Source organism: Balaenoptera ricei, chromosome 14, assembly GCF_028023285.1.
Source record: "Balaenoptera ricei isolate mBalRic1 chromosome 14, mBalRic1.hap2, whole genome shotgun sequence".
NCBI classification, from domain to species: domain Eukaryota; kingdom Metazoa; phylum Chordata; class Mammalia; order Artiodactyla; family Balaenopteridae; genus Balaenoptera; species Balaenoptera ricei.
In genome coordinates, this window is record NC_082652.1 from 83,388,537 (window position 1) to 83,412,875 (window position 24,339).

The 24,339-nt window shown below is 35.6% G+C and overlaps 1 protein-coding gene across 2 annotated transcripts in view; it reads left to right on the plus strand.

The window, feature by feature from the left end:
* CDH7 (cadherin 7) overlaps nucleotides 1-24,339 on the plus strand; it is a 129,158-nt gene that overhangs the window by 67,352 nt on the left and 37,467 nt on the right. For both annotated transcript variants that reach the window (XM_059894077.1, XM_059894078.1), the window contains 2 exons: nucleotides 2,279-2,466; nucleotides 19,466-19,719. In XM_059894077.1, the coding sequence (XP_059750060.1) occupies nucleotides 2,279-2,466; nucleotides 19,466-19,719 (442 nt within the window). The remainder of the gene's footprint in view (nucleotides 1-2,278; nucleotides 2,467-19,465; nucleotides 19,720-24,339) is intronic.

A 24,339-nucleotide genomic window follows, 5' to 3' on the forward strand; every position in this document is an offset into this window, starting at 1 on the left:
CACACTTTGAATACTAGACAGCTATGAAGTTTGTTTACGCATTAATCTTTTTATTCAAAGACATGCTACTCTTTACATTCTGTAAGTTATGAGGTTGTTGCCAATTAGTAACATTGAAATACGCTTCGAGAATTCTCTACGCTAAAAATATTGCTTTATTTTTAAAGATAAAAAAGAGTCCTGAACTTCACTTTTCATTCCACACTTTTTTTTAACCAGTTCATGTACCTTGAACATTCCTACTGCTACCTACCACATCTTTTTTATGTAAACCCTCAGCATTTCCAAAGAAATCAATCCAAAGAACCGGAAAACCGCATGCCCTCAATTTAGTTTCTTTGACCAAAGTGGTTTTTGTTTTAAACAAGTAAGAGGAAAAAAATAATTTCCTTAGGTAGAGCTGTCCTGATTGTAAAAAAGCATTTCATCTCACTCTCTTTTAGTTGCCTTTTTTCTGCTTTTTTGTAAATGTGTGTGGTATTTCTTTACAATACTCAAGAAAATAAGGAAATCATACAAACTACAATGTTTTTAAATGCTTGTCTGATAGAAATAGGGAACTGAGCTCCCTTATGAACAGATCTTAAAGCTAATAATGTTAAACAAGGACACTTTCTCTGCAAATATGAGTGCCACCATGTTTTCCTTCAAATGCTGCTTCTTTAGATGTTTTATTTTTATTTTACATATTTTTAATATTTATATTGTTGTACAACAGACATTTCAATACCTCCTGGCAAAATAAATTACACTAACTTTAGCATTAAAAAAAAAAAAAAAAGAAAAAAGAACCTATCCTTAATTGTGTCCTTGATGGCTTACAATGGGGAGGAGAGGAGGATTGAAGAATTAAACAAAACGAAACAATTAATGCGATTATATTTGGCTGATAATAGAATTAGCTGTTTCTCTTTAACTACAGTGATAAGAATTGACACTTAGAATTTTTGTGGTTTCAGTTGTCATGGTTTGATAAGATAGAGCATGGATTTTCTAGCTTACTAGATACTCCCCTACTTATTAAAGTGAAGGAAGCCAAAAATATGTCATTATGTTTTTCATTTTGGCTGGGATTTTTCTCTTCCATTTAGTTACTATTCTAACCTTGAAATTTTTGGATTTTCCTAAGGACACTTGTAGATATGTGAAAGGGTCGCTCAAAAATAGTAAGTATGTGTTGTAATCATTTTTTAAAATCAGTAACAATTTATAAAATATAGAAAATTGCAAAAGCAGTCATTCTTAGCCTAGAATGTGGTCCCTTCCTATGGATACATTTTCCTTTCTCTGTTTCAAAGAGAATCCTTTCTTTTCTCTTCATAAGAAAGTGCAAATGCACCACTGTTAGAAGCCAAAAGGAAATGGAAAAAGGTGGAGGAAGCAGGAAAAAGTAGATGATTAGAGGAAAACGGTGAAGGGGTGTTTCCTAGTTTCAAAGGTGAAAGGGTGTTTCCTAGTTTCAAAGGGATGGTTGGTGTACTTCATCTGCCTCCCAAACTGGCTTTTTAAAATTTTTATTTATTTATTTATTTTTTGGGGCGGGGGTGTAGGGGGAAGTTGAGGGATGGTGAAGAGTTTTTACAAAAGAAAGTTTAAAAAAGTTACTATTCCTTTTTTGCTTCTCTTTCCTCCTGTTCAAATAACATTGCCTCTGCTCTTGTACCATTGTGCCGCAAATCAGTTCTACATCCAACTCACACAAATAATTTTTATCCTCGGTAAATTTATGAGCTAAAAGAAGACTAATATTGACTTTCATCAGCTTCCTTGTCCAGTTTTCTGAAACTTTTGCAGCAAAAGATACTATTATGGAAATTCCAACATTGAGTAATCAGAACTATTTAGGCTTGGTTTTTGCCCATTTGAGGCCTAAGCTATACTATTTTAATTTTTTAATATTCAATATTTATATTAATTGCATTTTAATTCTTTATAGTCAATACTCAATGTTAAGTCTATTTGTAATTATTTGAAATGTATCTTTACTATTAAAAGTAGCATATTTCTCAGCAGTAGAAATACCGGAATGGAAGATCTCCTCATGCCTTTCCCCAGGCCATCTATTTCTGCTCTTACTTATTGATTATTATCTAATTATTTCCATGAAATTTCTTGAGGCTGCATGAAATTTGTCATTTGCCTCTTATTGCTTTGTTATCTTCTTTATCAAAAAATAAAAACAAATTAAGCAAAGATGGTGCAGAATAGCCAAATAATTAAATTTTTATTGGTTTGTTTGGTGTAAGGTTTTGTTCATTTATTGTTTTTAATTTCACAGGGTCGTACCAGTATAACGTCCCAGAATCATTGCCGGTGGCTTCCGTTGTGGCCAGAATTAAAGCTGCCGATGCAGATATAGGAGCTAATGCTGAAATGGAATACAAAATTGTGGATGGTGATGGATTCGGGATTTTCAAGATTTCTGTTGACAAAGATACACAGGAAGGAATCATTACTATACAGAAGGTAATATTTATTTTTGTTTCCTGTGAAGGTAATATCATAGAGATTATTGAGAAACCTTGTCTGCTCTGATGGAAGAATGTGTTAGACACATTGAATGGTTTTATGGGACCACTGTTATTTTTAATTTTAGGAAAAAATGCTGTGCATTTATTTTTACGTGTCGGGATTGTAGAGAAAATTGAGTAATGTGTAACTGATACACTCTATCAGTTCTATTCTCTGAGCAAACCCACAGCTGTTATCTATAGCTCTGTAACAGAAAAGCATACTGGCAAATGTGCTGTTTTAAATGACCTGCTTGGCGAGATGAATATTCTTTTTTTTAAATTAATTTTTATTGGAGTATAGTTGCTTTACAATGTTGTGTTAGTTTCTGCTGTACAGCGAAGTGAGTCAGCTATATGTATACATATATCCCCTCTTTTTTGGATTTCCTTCCCATTTAGGTCACCACAGAGCAGAGTTGAGTTCCCTGTGCTATACAATAGGTTCTCATTAGTTATCTATTTTATACATAGTAGTGTATATATGTCAATCCCAATCTCCCAATTCATCCCCCCCCGAATATTCTTCTTTGTTGACTATTTTAGTAATGAAACCCTAAAATCATCCAAAAGCCTTTGTAAGCAACTAGACAAGCACTCCACATACATGAAAATAATATACATAAACTTGGAAATAGAAACTGAAATGTTGTAGACTAGCTACATTATCAGCCATTCCTTTTTAATATTTATATTAACTGAAGTATTTGAAAAATTTATACAAAGAGAGCATGGAAAGTTGTGAAGCCTATCATAATCCTTTAAAAAATAAGTGCAAAAGAGATTTTAAAAAATCTTTCTAATCCAAAATAGACTATTTGCCAAATTAGCTCCCAACACTGATTAGATATGGGGGAAAATGAGCTGTTAACTCCCTTTGATCTGTATAGATGTGATCCTTGACAAATGTTAAATTAAAAAAAAAAAAAAAAGTCAAAAGGAATTGTTCCAGAATACAGTCTTATTTTCTCAAATGTTTGAAATACTAAAAATTAAAACATATATGAAAATACCCACACTCAAGATACTGGGATTTTATGCCAGTGTGACAATCCAGGTGTATAACTCTGTAATTAACACTCCTCAATAATTAACACACACCAATAAAGAAAGTTATATTTTAGTTGTTATAGGAAAACATATGTTCGATTTCAGGCCAATGGGCAAAACATTTCTGCAATTATTTCCAGTGGACAGCTGCTGTTTTAGCTCAGCTGGTGACAATCTGTCTAAAAAAAGTTTTAATAAGTAGGCGAGGCCAACTCTTGGTAAAATGTTTTGTTTTGTTGTCTAAAATAAAAGGAATGCACTAAGGTGCAATGCTGCTCAAAGATTTCAAAGATTCATCTGAAATCAATCTGCTCATATTCCAGAAGTTTTAAATATATATTGAAATTATTTTATTGAACACATAGGTATATTTCATATATTACAATGAGACAGCATAAATCATTGAAGAAATATATAAATACAAATATATATGTATTTGATATGAGATATTTGATTCAGTAATAGAAAAAATTTTATACTCAATTCCTTGATATTTCTAGAAGTTTTAGAGAATTAATTGTTTAAAAAAAAAGCTATAAGAAAACTGGATAAAAGGCATTTAATCTCACAGCATAAAACTCATTAGAAAAACTACAAGGTAAAAATTAATGATAACTTACAATGATATAAAAGTCACATAAATAATTATTACTACTGTTCTAGGTAGTGGTTAATACCTGCTAGGATTTATCTTGAGTAATTTAAAGCCTTCTTAGTTAATTCTCAAATCTCATGAAGGTATTATTAAGCACAGTGAACATATGGAATCATTATAGAATGTCCAACAAAAGAAAAAATGGTTAAATAATTTTTGATATTTCCAAATTGTAGAATCTTGTACATCATCAAAATGATGTGGTGACATTGTCTTAGCATATTAACTAATATGGGAAATGATTATATAAAATATTACTTAAAAAAAGCAGTATCCAAAATTTTACAGACCCTTTGTTTCAAATTTTCATTTATATAGAATGAAGATTGCAGGAAAATGTTAAAATGATAACAGTAATTGTTTCTGGATCTTCACTGTTTTTCAATATATAATAGGCATTCATTATTATAATTACAGTGTTACTAGATTCATAAGAGTATTATTCAATGACCAAACCAAAATATATTTCATTAACAGTACTGTATGATCTACTTTTAGTATTGATGAAAACTCTTGTCCAAATGCAGAAATATGTCACAGAGATGTCAGTCACTAGACTGAAATTTAGTGTGTTGTTGAAGCTCTCTCAGGTATTGAAAAAGACATTGTTGTCCTCTGTCTAATGAATTAAGATTCAAAAACATTCCAAATCCTATAAGCATTTAGATTAATGGATTTAAAAAATTTTTGATACTAGAGATTTCTACCCATGCACAGCCAAGTGAGTGATGTTTTGTACCTAATAAATGCCCAATAATTGGTAATTAAAAATATATCAATCTGTCATTATATGGGAAGTTAGCTAAATGTTTCAATAATTTCATATGCTAAATATGAGATCAAAACTGTGTTATTTTCTGTTTAAATTATTGACAACGAAAAATAAGTTTTACTTTCTCCAGTGGCTTCTAATAGATGAATACTATCTAATTTTTATTGTTTCTCCTCCTCTGTTTTCTTATATAATGTCAGTGATTGCCTTTGGATAATTAAGCACACTCAGTGTACAGGAAAATCTTGAGAGACAATGACGGTGGAAAATTTTACAATTTTACTGTTGTGGCGTAAATAACCAGTAAAATATTTAATATTTAATGAAGAGAATCTTGTTCACTTTGAACTCTATAAAGCATAGAACCAAGTCGGATAATATCTACATAGAAATAAGTGGAAATAACACCTCAGCGTTTTCTTCACGCTGAAAATCTTTAGTGTTAGCAAATGTTGCTTCACACTTTCCTCCTACCCTGTCTCTCCACACAGTTCTGCATAAATAATAGATATCGAGGTAATTACGTGGTATACATCAGCCTAATTTTTATTTCCAAAGCTCCCTCCACCCACAAACTCCTTTTTAAAAATTACAGTTTTGCATTTTCCGCTCATATATTCCAATGCCTAACCAACCCAACACAGAGTTCTTACCGATATTGAAATAAACAAACATAAAAAGTGGCTTCTCTAAGAGTTAACTAAAAATACTGGAAATGATATATTGGGTTGGCCAAAAAGTTTGTTTGGGTTTTTCTGTAACATCTCATGGAAAAACCCAAGTGAACTTTTTGGCCAACCCAATATTTACTTTGCAGTTCAAGCTTTAGTGATCAGTGAATTTTTTTCACTTGGAAAACTTGCTTATGGTATTAGAGGTTAATCTAGTTTTTAGATGAAAAAGTACTGTTACTTTGTAATTTTTTAATTTTTGAGCAGTTTTTTATGAATTTATTCAAAAATGCAATTCACATTTTATGTGCAGTGACTACACCTAGCACTGTACCTTAGTATTAGTTTTGCATTAATCCAGGGCTTCTCCTGTTTAAATACCTCAAATAAGGCTCATATTCCAACTCCTTACATGGACATCTAAGAGCTAGTTTTGGACCCCTAGAATTATTTAGACTTAAATTTACCAGATACATATCCCACTATTCCTAGTTTTATTCAAAGATCTAGAGTAGACACTAAGCCACTTTTAATTCCTAGAAGCAACATAAATTTTCTTCTGGGTCTTCAAACGTTCCCTCCTGCAGGACTCACTTATGCTCCGCTCCTGTGCCCACTTACTGTTGTTCATCTTTTAAGACTGGAATATTACTCCCATTCTTCCTTCTTTAAACCAAATAATTAAATAGGGGAAGTAAAATTGTCTGTACCACAATTTGTTTTTCTTGATCAGGGAAGGGTGTGTGTGCACGCATGTGTTTCCCTTCAGTGTTGGGAGCTGATCTAGTAAAAATGTAATACCATGGTTTTTTCATAAATTTAGCTGTGATCCCAAAGATTTGGGCAAATATCTAAGTCTCTGTAGAAGTTTCCGAGAGAACCCAGGCCCCATTTGCCAGCCAACTGGTCGGTCCCACCTAGTCTCTCAAAGATTTGAACATGACCTGAGAAAGGAGTTGCGTAGTGGATGGATGACGCTCTTCCCCAGGTAGACAGGGGAAGGGAGACTTTCTTATGGAGGTAACCACCTGTGCAGAGCTTTGTCATGTGAGATAGCACGTTAAGCTCAGAGAACTAGAAGTAGGGCCATTTTACTGGAGCACAGTGTGGGAGGGGATGCTGGCACGAGATGAGGCAGTGTAAGTGAATGGGCTCTTTATGCCTCCTTTGCAAGGCCACTGTTACATCTATGTACAGTGCTTTGCAAATGAGAGTGGATTACAAATAATAAATATTAAAAGGTATTTTACTTTCAGCTACAATAAAATATGCTATGGAATAGAAAATTATATTTGCTAATTTCTCTTGAACCCTTATTGTTGGGACTGTGATAATTGTAATTCAAAGCATTTCTTTTCAAAGCACTGAATTTTAATGATATTTATTTAAACATTTATTTAAAATATTATCACTTTCCTGGCCACAGTCAAGTAGCACACTTTTTTTTACTGTTAAGTTTAAAGCCTTAAAGTCTTCTCTGGTTTCTTTTCTTGTCCCTTCTTGATCCATAATAGATCTTGTCTCTTTGTTTTTTTGTTTCGTGTTTTTTCCTGCTGTCTTTGGCATTACCCTAAGGTTGGTTATCATTGCTTCACTCCAAAACGATCTTCATTGTTCCTGAGCTTTTTAATTTTTAAATCTATCCTTTTTTTAAAAAAATTGCTGTTCAAAACTCAACACTATTTTATTTTTTATTATTCCAACTAGTTTGAAAAGAAGCTACTTTATACTAAGAGGTTAAGACAGAGTGATACAACAAATTGAAAGGAAGTGGTAAAATAATCATCAATGAGGTTATAGATTTAGAAAATTCTAAAAATTTATTGAAAAATTATTAGAATTAAGGAGGGCTTTCAGTAATGAGAACTACAAAAGTAAGTTACAAATCAGTAGCTTCATTATAGCTCATGAGAACGTGTGTATGAGCTCTGGTCTTCAATCCAACTGTACGGCTTCAGCCCACTAGAAGTTGTGTGTGGAATATCCATCCCTCTTGTCCGTATCCCTAAACCTTCCATCTTAAAGCAGTGTGATCTCACAAAGGCAATCTTTATTCCCAAATCCAAGCGCTTTTCCATCATGAAGCCAACAGTATCTTGATTCTCAATTTCAGAAGAGTATATTTGTTTACATTTTTTTTTACCTAAACTCTCTTTGGAGTGTTTTTCTCAGAATGAAGGAAGTCCTTTCTGAAGATTTGCTGATTCTCTCTGTTAAGAACTAACAAGTACTTACGACAGTCAAGGACAGGATTTTGATTTTCAGTTCTACTTATCAAGATTTCAGTAAATGGGGGTCTATATTCCATTCCAGCTAAAACATTTCCAGAGACCCCTCCGAGTGAGCAGAGTCTGAGAAAACATATATGAGTCCCATAAATTCAGTATTCTTTTCATGACCAGATAATAGTAGAATCATTTGTGAAATCTAGAATGGATTTCTGAATCTGAGTCACAAGAGCATTCTGACTAAAACCAAGAAATTCTGAAAGAAGACAAATGAAGCCTTCTTCCATTTTTCTCAGAATATTTTAAAATTTTCACTGAGATAAACTAGAGAATGCTATGGACAGTCCATAAATATGAACCATTTGTTCATAGGTTTTCCAGGCTCTCCTGACTATAGGAAAACCTTTACAACCAGGCACTGCTAAGATGTTGATGAGCTTTTTTGTTAAAGACATAAGTATATTTGTTCTGATGATGTGTGTCTCAGAGTATTACTTCACATTTGGTTAATAGAGTTCCTATGTCCATTTAGATAGTCATTTCTATTGGAATTAAGTAATTTTGTACCTGTGAACCATGCTTGATAATCATCTGAACTTATTTTCTCCCTACTCTATAGTATAATAAAACTTTAGTCCATTGCTTTTTCATAAACAATGCACTGTCATGGTTATAATGAGATTTATTCCAGTTTGAGCAAATTATTATATTTTGAAACACCTACATATGCTGTACTTGCATAGGGTGAACTTAGGAGCAGGGAGAGAAGAACAGAAAAACAATCTTTTTCTAAAACATATGCTAGAAAAAGAAAAAAGTACAGAATTGTAAAAAGTTATCTTCAGGTATGCTATTATTGCTCCAGTGTCTTATATAGAAATATAAATTCTGCATATGACCAAATATGCAGAATCCACAAGGCTAAAGATTTGTATAGATGTTACCATAGAATTATTTTTTCAGAATTCAATTATCCTTTCTATACATTAAGAATAGACGTGCTTATATATTTTAGGTATTTTTTAAAATGATAACAAAACCACAGTGTTAAACCGTTAAAACAAAGTACAGTCTATTTCTGTGGCCATTTCTGAATGATTTGATGATAACCTTTATAACCAGTTTTACACAGGGCCTCAAAATTCACCAAGCATAAACATAAGTATTATCCCATGTGAGTGAAAACTGTGTCTTTCTTTCTACCTAGAATTCTTTCTGTTTACATTTCCCCATCATAATTTACAATGTAGGAAATTTAGTCTTTTATTTTTCCTTTGAGGTATGGCAATCTTACCTTTAATGTACTTCAGTTTTCAATGTAAGACCTCAGTTGGGATTACCTATGGAATTTTGCTTCTATAAAATACATTACTACATAGAGTTAACAGTACAGTAAAAAATGAGCATTTTTCAAAATGCATTTCCTATGAAGGATAAGTACACATCCAGTTTCTGGCATGGGGATGGTTTGTACGGTGGCTGATATCATACTGTCAAATAACATATTTAAGCTTCTTCAGGCCCATTCTGCTGTGCTATCTTCATAATCTCCTCATATTCCATACCCTAAAATAAGGTTGAATGAAGTCAAAACCATCAAATAATAGAGCATTGTTGGGGAGGTCTTGATAACGTGGCCTCCATTCCCTGTGGGAGAGGAAGGGTTAGAATATGCCACGTCCTGTCAAACTTCCACTCAGCTGCACAGATTTCTGAGCTCTGGGTTTGCTGTCTTGTTATTGAGATGTCTCCTTTGTCTGCTGCTTGCGGTAATTCCCAGAGTCAAGTATGTATTTCAGTATTTCATAAATGCTGTTGATGTGTGGTAGAGGAAAATGAAACCAACAACATTTCCAATTTATTTTTCTTCTTTTCATTGCATTTTTTTCTTTCAAAGATGTTATTTAAGTAATCCTGCCTCTGTGGATGCACATTTCTCAAAATGGAGCAAAGATATGTCTCTTTTGACTGTGAAAAAGCATACATTTTGGATTTTAGTTTTAGATTAATACAATAACTCTAATTTAGTGAATGTCTGAATTTCAGATTATATTTTCCAATTTGTTCAACCCATTGTTACTGTGTATATATAAGTGGATCCTAACATCGTTTTAATCATCATGCACATGGGTGCATGTGTATAGACTGTTCTCTACATATTTTGAGTATAGTAAACGAGTATAAATTTACTCATTTTTGAATAGTCAAGATTAGAGATGAATTTAGGGTCTTAAAAAAATAAGATAGCAAAACTCTTTGAAGAAAGTTGATAGTAATGTGAATGTCAACACATGCTAGACTTGATCAAAGAGACTAAGACCCTGTTCCTTAGGAGTATTTTCCATTTTCTTTGATTTTGGCAGTTATCAGAGCAATCTTCTCAGAATATGTGTATGTCAAAGACATATTCCAGTGAGCCCTTCATGGTTTTTTGTTTTATTTTGTTTTGTTTTGCTTAGTACAAGTCACAGATAATGCACAGTTTTCCTTATTTCTGTCTTTTTCCACGGTGTGTTGTTTCTTAGATTAGTTTCAATGGGTAGGATTCCAAGAAAGAGATATTTAAGAAGTAGATAAGAGGGGATTTAGTGATTACCTAAGGAAAGTTGGAGAGAGAACTTAAGGATAAAACTAATGATTCTAGTATGAGTAGCTAGATGAAAAATGCGCTGTTCCTTTAGAATGGGAGTGTGGAGGTGATTAAAATGGTTTGGAATATATTTGCATTACCTGTGATATCTAGAAGGTCATGAATGAGGGTTTGTAGCTTAGAGGAGAGGTCTAGAGTACAGACTTAGGTTTGGGAGTCATAGCGTATGCATGGCAATTAAAATGAAAGAGACGACTGAGAACATCATGGAGCATGCATATAAAACGAGGGAAAGAATGCTTTAGACATTACTTGGTGAAACTGACAAATTTAAGTTAGGGCAGAGAAAGATTCAGAAAAGGCAATTTATTGTATTCTTCCAGGATTAAGGTATCTTAAGAGAATTTAAAAATAACTGATCAACAAAGCAAATAAAAATTCATATTTAGATCAATAAAAAGAATTGCATATATTGTCAGTAGAGGGAGGGGATTGATGGATCCTGGAATCTATGTTATATAGTAAAGACAGGACATAACCAATAAGGGAATGATAAGAGTCAAAGGCCTGGAGTTCAAGGAAATTTCCACGTCTAGATCTGATCTCTCTGCCACTAGTTCACTTGGTCATTTCAAGTCTGTTTTGGTTCATTTTCCCTGGATATGCAGCCATCCCATGTCAAAAAGTGAAGTCACCCACTTTTATTCTCTTCCTCTTTGTGATGGTATCAGCTGCTACCTAACAAGTCATCCCAAAGCTGGTGCTTTAAAACATTATTTCTTTAGGTCGTGATTTCATGGGTCAGCAGTTTGGTGGGACCTCAGCAGGGTGGTCTTCCGAGGGCTCACACATGGGTCAGAGGTCAGCTGCTCGTGAGCTTGGTGGATCTGCCTCTGTAGAGGTGGCTATGTGTCTGCTGGAATGACAAGAGGGGCTGGAAGTGTGCCTTCCAGCAGCCAGCAGCTAGCCTGGCTTTGTTCCCTGAATGGCAAGAACAAAAGCTCCATGGTCTCCTGAAGCTGATTTCCAGAACCGACACAACATCACTTCCACCACATTATATTGATCGAAGCAAGACCAGGTGACCCAGATTCAAGGAGTGATGGGGGGGTGGAAATACATGAAAAGAGAGGAGCTATAAAATATTGTGGATACTGTGAAAGAAGAAAAAAGATTTTGGGTCCCAGCTCTGCTCCAGAGAAACTAAAAAACCTTCAGGTTACATTTACGTGAAGTGGCAAAAGTAAGGGTGAATCTCAGATCCTCTGACTTCCGCTGTAATCTCCTCTCCACTGTCAGCATTACTCACAAAGTAATTGTGTGGATCAAGATTAATTAATAGTTGCCACTATTTGATAAAGGTCCCCAGGAAAGCATAAACTAAACTGTCTTTGGGTCATAATCTGGATTCAGCTTCCCTGAAAATGATCGAGACCCTTTTCATGGAAGTTCCTGGTCCAGTCAGTAGTGCATGCTGGGAAATATGGACCTCAGTACAGTAAGGGAATCAATCTGAGCTATACTGTGAACCAGGTTTTTGATGTTAGGCAGGAATATAGTCATTTGCAAGGCTTGTTTTTTATCTTCTGCTTATAGAATCCAAACAGCCTACCTAAATTCACTCTTAGAACTCTAACCTGCACAGGGTAAGGACTATATAAATGTGTATTGTTCATGGGAAATACGTTTAGCCATTTATGGTACTGCCTCTTTGTAGACAAGTGCAATTAGCAATTTGAAATGTGTGTGCATTTAGTTGGTGGTCATAGAATTTTTTTAAAAAATTGTTACAAAATGGAGATGTGTTAGGATACCTGCTTGAATTGCTTTTTTAAAAAATATTCAGTGGTCTTTATATCTAGGTTAAAATGTTAACGTAAGTACTCTTGGAGGTCAGAGGGCACTCGTGGAGCTAGATAATGGAAATAATAATTCCTGATATTTGTATCCTTATTTTATTCCTAATAGCTTGACATAATTTAATGTCTTAGGCTTAAACATTTCTGCAGTTACTCATAAACTGGACCCTTTCTCAGAGTCCCAGTTTACCTGTAGAGCACCAGATACTTTCTATGTAGTGGAAGTGATCTTTGCAAAATGTGACTGTTTGTATCAAGCACCTGAGAAGCAGCTGTGCTAAAGTATGGTTTTTTTTGAAAGTTAAAATAATGACTCTCATAAAAATGTAAAATGGACATGGAGACACCCAGTAATTTTTTACTGCTTATTCTAAATTTGCTTTTACTCATTTTGCTATTTTTCAAATAATTTATTCTTAGAATTTTTTTTTCTTTTTTTTCTTCATTCAGCAGTCAGTGAATCTCTGTCCTATCTAAGACAGTTGTTAACTACTTGTAACAACTGGTAACCTACCTACCTACCTCTGTAAGATTATACATTTGGCTTCTATCATAGATCTCAAAGCCTAGCACAGTGAGACAGACATGAAAGGGTCAGTCCCTTGTAGAGGACACCCACAGAGCTGGCGAAACTTCCAGAGGTCTTCTCCCCCTTAACGCCTGAGCCTCTCTGAGGGCCATTATATACATAATTATTACATATATATATAACAATTATGTGTGTGTGTGTGTATATATATATATAAAACAATTTAGAACACATCTTTCTCTTCCCTTCTTCCCCATAAAAAAATAACTTATTGCCCAAATCTGGATATAGGTTTTGTGATTCGCAAAAATTTCAAGACAGGTAAAAGCTGCATGCTTCTGATAAAATCACTTGTAGCTGTGAAAGCAAAAATGTCACTGGACAGAGTTAAACAAGTAAGATAGACCTCAAGGATATTGCAGTTAGGAGAGAGAGATGAGAATTCAGTCTAAACTGAACTCAGGTGAACAAAGGCCTGGAGAATTTTTTAAGAGCTGGAGTGTCTGTGTGTGTGTGTGTGTGTGTGTGTGTGTGTGTGTGTGTGTGGAATGGGGGCAGGGGTGTAGGTGACACTGTGTTTGCTTTACCCAAAGGAAAAGTAAATTTTCTTGTATTTTCATGATAGCAGGTAGTTTTGTAACTTGGAGCAAGACTCTTGCTGAAGATTGGTTCTAAGAAAAGGTAGGTCAGGGGCCTAGAGTCAGGAAGAAGCCTGTCTACATTTAGTCAAGCTGACAGAGATATTAAGGCCTTCTTGGGCATAACCCAGGGACGGGGGGGAAATAAAGGCAGTAGTGCAGTTGTGCATAATAATGGCGTTTTTTGCTTTTGGAAAGTACTTAGGGAAAAACTTTAGAATTCTTGTTGTATTTAAAAGTACAAAATTGTTCTTTGCTGAGATACCTTGTCCAAGGTTGTAGATTGCTTCTAAGGTTCTGGGTAGTAGATTTATTTAGAATAAATTAATCATAAAGGGAAAGTTATGATTGTGGGTTCTTTTCCATTGGTACAGTTTCATTTAAGCCCATTTACGTAGGAAAAATTATTTATATTGATTTGATCAAGAAGGGAGGATATTGAAAGCAACAGAGTATATGCTTTGATCCAAAAGAGAGCTGGAAGCTCCAGAGAAAGAAATGCTTTTAAAGATGATGAATGGTCTCAGTGCTTTTGTACAAAATCAGTATTAAACATAAGACACTATATACATAGTCTCACGTACACACGCACGCACACACACACACACACACACACACACACACACACGCACGCACACACACCCCGATGGTACCATGCCGTAGTTACAGGAACAGAAGGAAGAATTTCCTGAACGATGTAACTTGGATCAGTCCCTGAAACATCAACAACAGCATTGGCCCAAAGTACAAGATCTAAAGGAGGTCATTGAGCTTAACGACAGGGTGTTTGGCTATAGACCAGAAGGTGAGCTATATGGAGAAAGAAAAATGCAGTGTAATGATTTTATTAAATGAATTCAAGATGATATTTTAACTTAGGTTTTTACTATTGAGGAAGCTAAAAATGGCAGGGGGTAACTGATGAGTCTCCACTGTTTATGATAGTTAATTGTTTTGAATGTAACAGATGAATATTATAAACTGACTTTGCCAAAGATATAGGCCGAGGTGTCATGGGGGAAACAGAAGAGAAGGACATAATCTTTACTTTCCATTTGATTTGCTCATAATCTAGCCGGAAATCATGGCACTAATAATAGTATAGTAGTAACAGCAAATGCTTATACAGTAATTACTCTGTGTCCATGACTGTTCCAGATGCTTTAAATTTATAAATAATTTACAGCAACCCTACTTACTTGGTGAGGTAGGCAGATACCTAGATGTGATAATGCCATACACCATGAGGCCCTAATTGCTCTTAGAGTTTGAACAATGCCTGCTTGTTCTAGCAGAAACGGCATGGGTAGTGGACAGATGTGGCTTGGAATTCACGTGTAATGTGTCTGCCCCTAAGTACACATAAAATTTTGGGCTTTCACTGGAGCTCTTTGCTATTAGTTTCAATAATACCAACCTTCTTCTGTCTTTTATTTTTTTTTACTTTTTATTTTTTTAAATTTATTTATTTTATTTATTTATTTTTGGCTGTGTTGGGTCTTCATTTCTGTGCGAGGGCTTTCTCTAGTTGCGGCAAGCGGGGGCAACTCTTCATCGCGGTGCGTGGGCCTCTCACTATCGCGGCCTCTCTTGTTGCGGAGCACAGGCTCCAGACGCGCAGGCTCAGTAGTTGTGGCTCACGGGCCCAGTTGCTTCGCGGCATGTGGGATCTTCCCAGACCAGGGCTCGAACCCGCGTCCCCTGCATTGGCAGGCAGATTCTCAACCACTGCGCCACCAGGGAAGCCCCCTTCTGTCTTTTAAAAGGCACATTAAAGATGTGTTTAAAACTTTTTTTTGGAGTTAGCTCTCTATAAATATAAAGAAGTTTTATTTTTAGGTGAGGGGATTATGAGATCACTCATAAAGAAGAAGATAGCTGGTCTCCAAAAGATTTCAGTAAGAAAAATGGCAGACAAAGTTACATGAGAAGGAGGGAGCAGCAGGTGATACAAACTGGAAGGGACAAAGTGTGCTGTTTATAGTGAATAGTTCATTTTAATTGTAGTGAAAAAAGGTGGGAGGAAGAGGGATGAACCTCTGATCTGGAAAGAGAAGCTTATTATTTGGGGCTCCTTAGACCACGGATTGGCAAATAACTGCCTGCCTGTCTCTGGACAGCTCAAAAGCTAAGGATGGTTTTACATTTTTAAGTGACTGAAAAAAATTAAAAAAAAAAAGGATACGTGAAAGTTAAATAGAATTCAAACTTCCATGTCTGTAAACAAAATGTTACTGGCACACAGCCAAGCTAGTCCGTTTACCTGTGGCCGAGGACATGGTGCCTGCAGAGCCTAAATATTCACTGTCTGGTCTTTACAGGAAAAGGTTGCTGACCACTGTCTTAGTTATAATGCTTACTGTTTTAATCCTAAAGTTCATCATCCTTTGATGGCAATAAATTTCAACAACCCTATTTGATAATTTAGGAAAGAATATGCCCAACAAGCTGCTTTCTCTTTCAGCATCTCTGACATAGATGTCACTTGACAGATGAAAAAGCAACTTCTCTGTGGCATCACTAGTTTGGGTCAGAGTGACAATAATTGATTTCAGGTTCTTAATAATCCTACATATTTATTATCTTGTGAGCTGCAGCTTGAACTGTGTTTTGGTCAAATTTCCAAATACATCTAGTCTCCAATGCTATGTAGTTTCAAGTATTGAATAGAATCTGTTTAGACATTGCCTTTATTTCCTTCCCTTTCCTTCTTCGTCTTTCCCCAGTTATTATTTTAACTTTCTTTCCCCGGGTATAACCTTGCTCATTAAATCTAATAGTTATGGAATGTATTGCTTTTGTAGAAATCAATAAGAAAGAGAAACAGGAATTAACATTTTATTGCAAAAGCCTTTTCTTCAATTTGCTTAACAGTCCTATCCATCACACCACACCCCTCTTTGAAAACTAGTCTGGCTTATTCTGGTTTGCTCTGAAAATCATTTTGTGTGGCACTTCCTTCTGTCTGGAGTCTTGATTCATAGGCTTTCATATGAATTCTTTTATTGCTCGATTTTCAGAATAGCTTTTAGGCAACCAATCATCACGCATGATCCTGTGTTTCTTTATGACTTGGCAGCATCCAGATGTCTTTACTGCATGTTGTTGACTTTTAGACACATTTAAAAAAAAAGTTGCCATAAAATAATTGCATTCATTTGTGCAGTAAATGTAAATTATTCTTTCATAAGTCAGTCAAACTTTTACTTGAATACAGAAAGACTTGCTGTCCCTTTGGTAAACCTGAATGAATACATTAAAAGTTGTGGTTTTGGACTTCCCTGGCAGCACAGTGGTTGAGAATCAGCCTGCCAAGGCAGGGGACACAGGTCTGATCCCTGGCTTGGGAAGATCCCACATGCCGCGGAGCAACTAAGCCCGTGCGCCAAAACTACTGAGCCTGCGCTCCAGAGCCCGCGAACCACAACTACCAAAGCCCACGCGCCTAGAGCCCATGCTCCGCAACAAGAGAAGCCACCGCGATGAGAAGCCCGCGCACTGCACCAAAAAGTAGCCCCCGCTCGCCGCAGCTAGAGAAAGCCTGCGTGCAGCAACGAAGACTCAACACAGCCAAAAAAAAATTAATTAAATTTTTTTTAAAAGTTGTGGTTTTGAGTCAATTGAAAAGGAGATGGTAAACAGGGTGTTTTTTTTTTTTTTTACATAGTCTATCTTACATAGACACATAATATATAAAAGTAATATTTCTCTCCTAATTTATCAGTTTTATAAATATTATAAGAACAAACTGAGGGGATTCCCTGGAGGTCCAGTGGTTAGGACTCCACACTTCCACTGCCGAGGGCACGGGTTCAATCCCTGGTCGGGGAACTAAGATCCTGCAAGGTGCATGGCGTGGCCAAAAAATAAAAATAAAAAAGACTACAGACTGAATATGTTCATATTCACGCTATGTGTGTCTTAAGAAAATGCATTTAGGTAAATAAGAATGCTTTGTTTTATTTTTAGCAGAACCCAAATTAAATATCGGATTACATGTATAGGCCCCAGAAAATTATAACGAAGAGGTCAAGTTTCTTAGAAGAGGATTTGCAGCACAATTACTTGAAGAGCCTTTTCAAAATACATAGGCTTGTGACTCATCCTGGGTCTGCTGAATCAGAATCTTCTTGGAAGGAGCCAGGAATGTGTTAGAAAATTCCCCTGAGTGGTTCTGATTCTTACCTTTGGTTGAAGACCATTGGGGTAGAAATATTTTTAGATAATAGACAAAAAAAGGTAGCCTCATAAAAATATCACTGAATTTATTAATAAGGTGCTTTTTATGACGCTGTGTACCACGTGCCCCAGAATTTTCATGTGAGACCTCAGATAAGAATTAAAACTTGGTTTTCCCACAGTAATTATATGAAGTTTTTTATAGTCAAGAAAAACAATATACCTGGTTCTTTCTTCCTCTACCTCCCACTTCAGTCATCTGGATTCTCTGGGGCAAAGGTGTAGTTCCGTTTTGAGGCTCTTGAGGCCTGGATAGCTACATTCTAGCTTTTCCTAATTCATTAAGAATTTATTGAGTTCTTTCAATGTACCAAATTCAGAACAGGCAATTCTGGGAATGCTAGTACTGAACAAAACAGTTTGGAGCTTACAATCTACTAGATGAGACAGCTGTCAAGCAGATAAACATTTGAGTAAAGCGCTCTCTGGCCTAGATATTGTGAATCTGTTTTGAGTATTGGTTTATATATTTTTCATATAAAAAAAAAAGAGATGAGCCATGGAATCTCTTCATGTCCTATTTATGTGGAAACACACAACACACATATAGTATATATTTTTATATTTTATATATATGTGTTGTTATATTTTATGTAAGTGGTATGTACATTTTGTCATATATATTGCATATATAGCATACATATGCCCATACACACGATGGATGAATTTAGATTACAGTTCTCAGCAGTACATTTTAGCCCATTTTTCCTAATGCTTTTTTATTAAATAACACTTAAAAATGACAAGTAAATTATGCTTTATATGTGCTAGTATTTCTATTGGTTTCTTTCTAAAGTTTTTGTTTTTATATCATTAAATGTAACAAATATTTTGGGACAGTTTTTTAGTGGTGAGATTGAGATTGAAAGTCACAACAAGCTGGGACTCTCTGTACCCCTTGAAGAAAGAGAAGCATGTGATTGTCACAGACAAGTTCTACCTGTTGGGCATAGAATTCTTTTTTTTCACAGATGGTGCTTCATTAATACAACATTTAATTGCTCTTACAATTTTTTAAGCTACCATATGGTTTGACTTGGGTCACTGTTTTTGAGAAAAGTGTTAGCATGTTAATCCTGTTGAAAAGTTGCAGAATGGTGATTCTAGAATATAACTGTCAACCCTCTAATACAAATAGAGACAGAGAGAGAGACAGTGTATACTGACGGTGGAATACTGAAGAGAGAAACAGTGGGTGCTTCATCAAGAAGAACCAGCTATGTGTTCAGGCTGTATAACCTCGATATGCCACCTCTTCTGCTACAGCTGCATTTGGAACACTTGAAAGTTAAGGATTGTAAAGGAGTCCCCCAAATCAATGAAAATGACCTTGTAAATGAGAAATTCAATGGAAAGTTATATTTTTCTTCCTTTTTAATGTGCACCCCTGGATACTGCAGTTAAATTACATGCTTGAAGAATACTACCTTGAGGTCCTCTTGGAAGAGATTTTAAAATCATATCAGTTGTCATTCAAATAATGTTCTGAAGACCTGTATTTGCCCATGCAGCGTACGGCGGCAGAGCGGATTAAGTTAGCTCAAATGTACTTACGTTGTCTATGAGCCAGAAAGCAGCAAGGATTCTGACTGGCATTATTATTTATTACTTTTGAATGCTGATGGTGCATTTTCCTTACGGAGTACATACTATGCTTATTGACGTGCATGAATGAAAGGCTCTGCTTTGCCTTAATTTAATTTTCCTAACAACTTTCTTTATAGGACCTGGATTTTGAAGCCAAAACAAGTTACACGCTACGGATAGAAGCTGCAAACAGAGATGCCGACCCTCGCTTTCTAAGCTTGGGACCGTTCAGCGACACGACAACCGTGAAGATAATTGTGGAAGACGTGGACGAGCCCCCTGTATTTTCCTCACCCCTGTACCCCATGGAGGTGTCGGAAGCTACCCAAGTTGGGAATATCATTGGGACCGTAGCAGCTCACGACCCAGATTCTTCCAACAGCCCTGTGAGGTAAGAGCTCATTGCTCTCCTTTTCTGTAATTTTGCAACAATGTGCCTTTATTCACAACTCATGTCTCTGCGTTATGATGCTTTGGGGTCATAGCTAACAAAAACCAGTTTTGTATATGTATTGAGCCATAGCTGCAGAAGTGAAACAACATCAGAACAATGCAACATTTTAGTAATTCGAAAATGTGTCACCTGGTTATCCAAGGCCATTATTGTGTGGCAGTATCTTTAGGCACCATTGTCATCCACAAGCAGAGCTGATGTGCCTATTCAGCCAGTTATCCTGAGCTCTATCAACACAAACTGTGTTCAGAGAGAAAGTGATGCATGTCCTTGTTGTAGGATAAATGCAGATGTTAGAAAACTAATTTTATTAACAATTTAAATTAGGGGTTAATTTTTCAACAAATCCTTTTTTATATTGGTCTATATGGAGAGTATATGTTTGTTAGTTTATTAATTCCACTTATAAAAAATAAAATAATACCGTATCTATATATAAGGACTATTTAAAAATGTCCTTTCAATAGTCCTGTAGAGAGAGTAGACACATTCTTATAACCAACTCTGTAGGACTAACAGAATGATGATATGTAAGCGTTTCAAAATATCACAACATTCCAGTTCACACTTTTTACTATAGTTTTACAGTCTGAGAGCTACATGCATGTTTTTGTATATACATGTATTTGTGTGTGTGCATATGATAAAGCACGTCTTTTTAAGTAAATATTTAATAATATTTAAATGAGTGTATAGAACATACCAGAAATTACATTGTATTTCATGTCTTGATTTGGGTTCGTAAGTAATATTTTTCAATGTCATGGTTTGGATTTTGATTACAAAAGCTAACAACAGATTTAACTTTTAGATTTAACTGATATTTAATGATGCTAAGTGCTTTTGAGCTAACTTCTGAACTAAGTCTGGACATTGCTTACAGAGTATCAAGAAAAATATCTATACATTAGACAATGACTTTTAGTTAAGAAGAGCTCATAATCTTTTCTCCTCCTAAAGTAATAAGCTGATTTAGGCTTATTACTTATATAAATAAATTATTACACACATTTAATAATATTAAATATCATTTTATTATTTATATGTAAATAATAATCGTATATATGTGTGTGCATATGTAATTAGCACTCTCCTTTCCTTCTCTTTTGTTTGACAGTAATATCATAGCCTAGTAAAGAATTGGTATAAACCAATTTTTATTCCAAAAATGAGGTCATACTCATTGCTTCTCTGTCTTTATAACAAATTCAGGCTATATGGAGGCTATCTTACTCTTAATGCAGTGGTCATAAACCATTTCTAAGAATGTAACCTTCTGTGCACTAGAATATCTGTGAGATGTACTCAGATGGAATAAGCCTTCGCGTCCTCCCTGTAATAGCCCAGGCTTCACTGTGAAACAGCTCCCTGACTTAAGCTCAGCTCCATCTACTGAGTCCTATTGATGTGCACAAATCTGAATTTGGGTTTTGTTATAGCATTGCAACTCTAGTGACATACTTGTCTCCTTCCCCCCATGAACAACCAACCACAGTACAATCGTAGTCATAGATCAGCCACTCAGGGTAGTCTGACTTCTGCTTAAATCACTTAATTTACTGGGGAGAAAGAGAGAATGCTTTCATGAAATTGAGGATCTGGAAAAATAAAGAGACACACTAATATGTATCATAATTCAGTACTTCAGTGAGTGAGAGGATTTAAGAAAATTTTGATTTATTGTATTGATATTTTAATCTTATTTTTAAATTCTTTTCTTGACCCATTTCCTTGTGTATTATCCTGTTAAAGCCTTTCAAGTGTAAATATCTCACTTTTAATAATATTTTACTTGGAAAAAATGCAATGTTATATAATAACTTGGGGAAGGAGAAGGGAGAGTAGGACCAAGTGGGTAGTGACTTGAGCTAGAGGTGAAGTGAGTTCTGTGTCTGCTCCCTGAAGCACAGAGATAGAAAGGGCCAAAGGCTGCATTCTGCTGATCTTGGAGGTGAAGATCTCTGTGACTTCCATCAATGAAAGAGCAGCTGGCCAGCGCTGTATTTTTACCTCATTTTTATTTTCTTAAAACTAATCAAGGTGACCTTGAAAGTTCAGGTTAGTACCTCTTACATCCTTTTCTAATCTCTAAGTTGCACAAATAGGGAGAGATTTTGTTCAGAGTGAACTGAAATGTTATGTTGTGTGTATATGAATATTTCTTTTGCTTTTGTAAAATGAATTTCTTGACTTAGACTTAATGCTTGTATTCTTGCAACATTTCTTTGCCTTGCACTATTTTTCATAAGGTCAGAACAATCACTCATAGCTTACTTGTTTCTGAATTTGTCTCTCACATATTTCTCTTTTCCTATCCATTTATGATCTCTTATAAGAGGCCAGCCTCTTATACATTAGAGGTATGTATACTTCTATACATTAGAAGTATAGTAAAAGTAGATTGAGAGATTAAATGAACCCGGAGCCCAGTGGCTGGCCAGAATATAACACCTTTGTCAATTGGTATGTCTTGTTACAGCTTGCCCGCTATCCAGAGGGCTTACCTGGCCCACCATTTCATGTACACTTTGCCTTCCTCTTTCCTGATATGAAAACTAGAAGCCAAAGCTGGAAATTAGGTAATACTTGAGATTACGTAGGAAAAAAAGAGATTTTTTTTGAAAGCAAAAGTGGGTAATTGAGGGCCAGCATGTTTCTGGCTTTTTATTTTTTATGTAGTTGCCTACCATTTCATGTAAATTTTGGCCCCAGCTACCAAATATCAGGCTCTATCTATTGAACTTGGAAGGACAGATTGTGTTCTGCTGATTCTGATCATTTTTCTGAATAGTAAAAGCTTCGCTTCTGTGTTTCTCATCAGTTAGATGGTAAAAGCTATAAGAACAGCCTAGTGTTCAGAGGACTATTATTTCTTCATGTCAGCATCCATAAGACTGATCAGTGGATCAACAGACATTGATTAAGAACCTGCTTTGTGCACGACACTGGGAAAATACAGGAAAAGCAAAGATGAATAAAACATTTCCCCTCACCTCAAGGAACTGACAGTCTGGCTGAAGAAATAAGATTCCATAATAGTTAAACAATACAAGGGGAAAAAGTGCCAGCTCTGTCAGAGGGCAAATTGTGAGATGAATACTCATCACTCCAAGGTCATTGGACATGAGATTTCATTTGAAGGAGTGTAAGTGTAAGCTGGACCTTGAGGGATGGCAGGATTTGGACAAGCCAAAAAATTACGTAAGCTCTGTTTATGTTTTATGTAGTTACATCCTAAGAGTCTCGTGCTGTATTATGCAATCAGCACATTTATTTCTGTAGGCAGCACAGCAAGCCCGAAGTCCCTATGCTTAAAACAGCCAAGGAATTGAAACACATTATTACAAATAAGATCAGATTTGAAGAAGGGTGATTAAGAAGTAATGGAGATCATTTCCAGCATTTCTAACAATCCACATACAGAGCTAGAGTTGTATTTATGTTCAAGGATACAAGGATGATAAAAATATTTACCTGCAGGCTCTTTTGGCATTCCTGGTGTGGTATGTCCTCAGAAAAAAGGTGATAAAATAGTATCGGATATTACATTATGTAGTGTGACTAGTCTGAGCACACGTGGGGTGTTTGAATAATTCAGTGTGTGCTTTAAGTGGCTTGTATACATGCATGTATTTGTACATATTATTTTAATCTAAATTATGTGAATATCTCACAGAATTAAAGGGAAGGTTGAACAGCCAGTCTTCAGAAAAGAGAGGAGGAAGGTTTCTCTATAAATACCAGTAGCAAGAGTGAGCTGACAGTCTCTTCTGAACGTGGCAGTGGATGCACCACTGGCAACTTTTTTTCCCTCATGGCTGTGTTTAAGGTTCACATTTCTTGGAAAGTTTTTTTTGTCCTGTCTTAGGACATGTGTCCATCTCTTACCCAGGAAGTTCTGGGCATTTTCATGGTGAGCCCCATCAGGATTGCATGAGATTGGGAAGGTTGAAATCTACAAGGGAAAATTGAGTTGCCATTATCAGAAGAAGGGGATGAGGCTGCAAACAGTGGCACCACTAAGTACTGAACTCAGTAGCTTATTTTGAAGTAATTTATTTCTCATTAAAGCCCTATAAGGCAAGCGTTAACATTCCCCTGTTATAAATAAACATGACTCTAGTTAGAAAATGTGGTTCTAGGATTTTAGCAAGTTCGGGATCAAAACCTGTACACCGCTCGTAGCAACACACACACGCGCACGCACGCGCGCACACGTGCGTAAATTTCTTAAGCGATTAAGGTTTCAACTCAAATGATTCAGTTATTTCTATTGATCAGATTTGTCGGTGTTCATTACGTTATCTTTTCCATATAGGGAGTAACATTTGTGTTCGTGTAGCCCACTCACCTTCATACTCTATTTGTGAATATCAACATGCACATCCATAGGGTGATACGAATACTACTTGTGAATACGGAGAGGGCCATTTTAGTCGATCTTCACAGCTTATTGAACAGCGGCACTGGTAACTACAGGCATCTATTAGGGGATTGATTTTGTTTCAGATGCACAGAACACTGAGGATATTCAGGTTTATTAGATGCGGTCCCAAC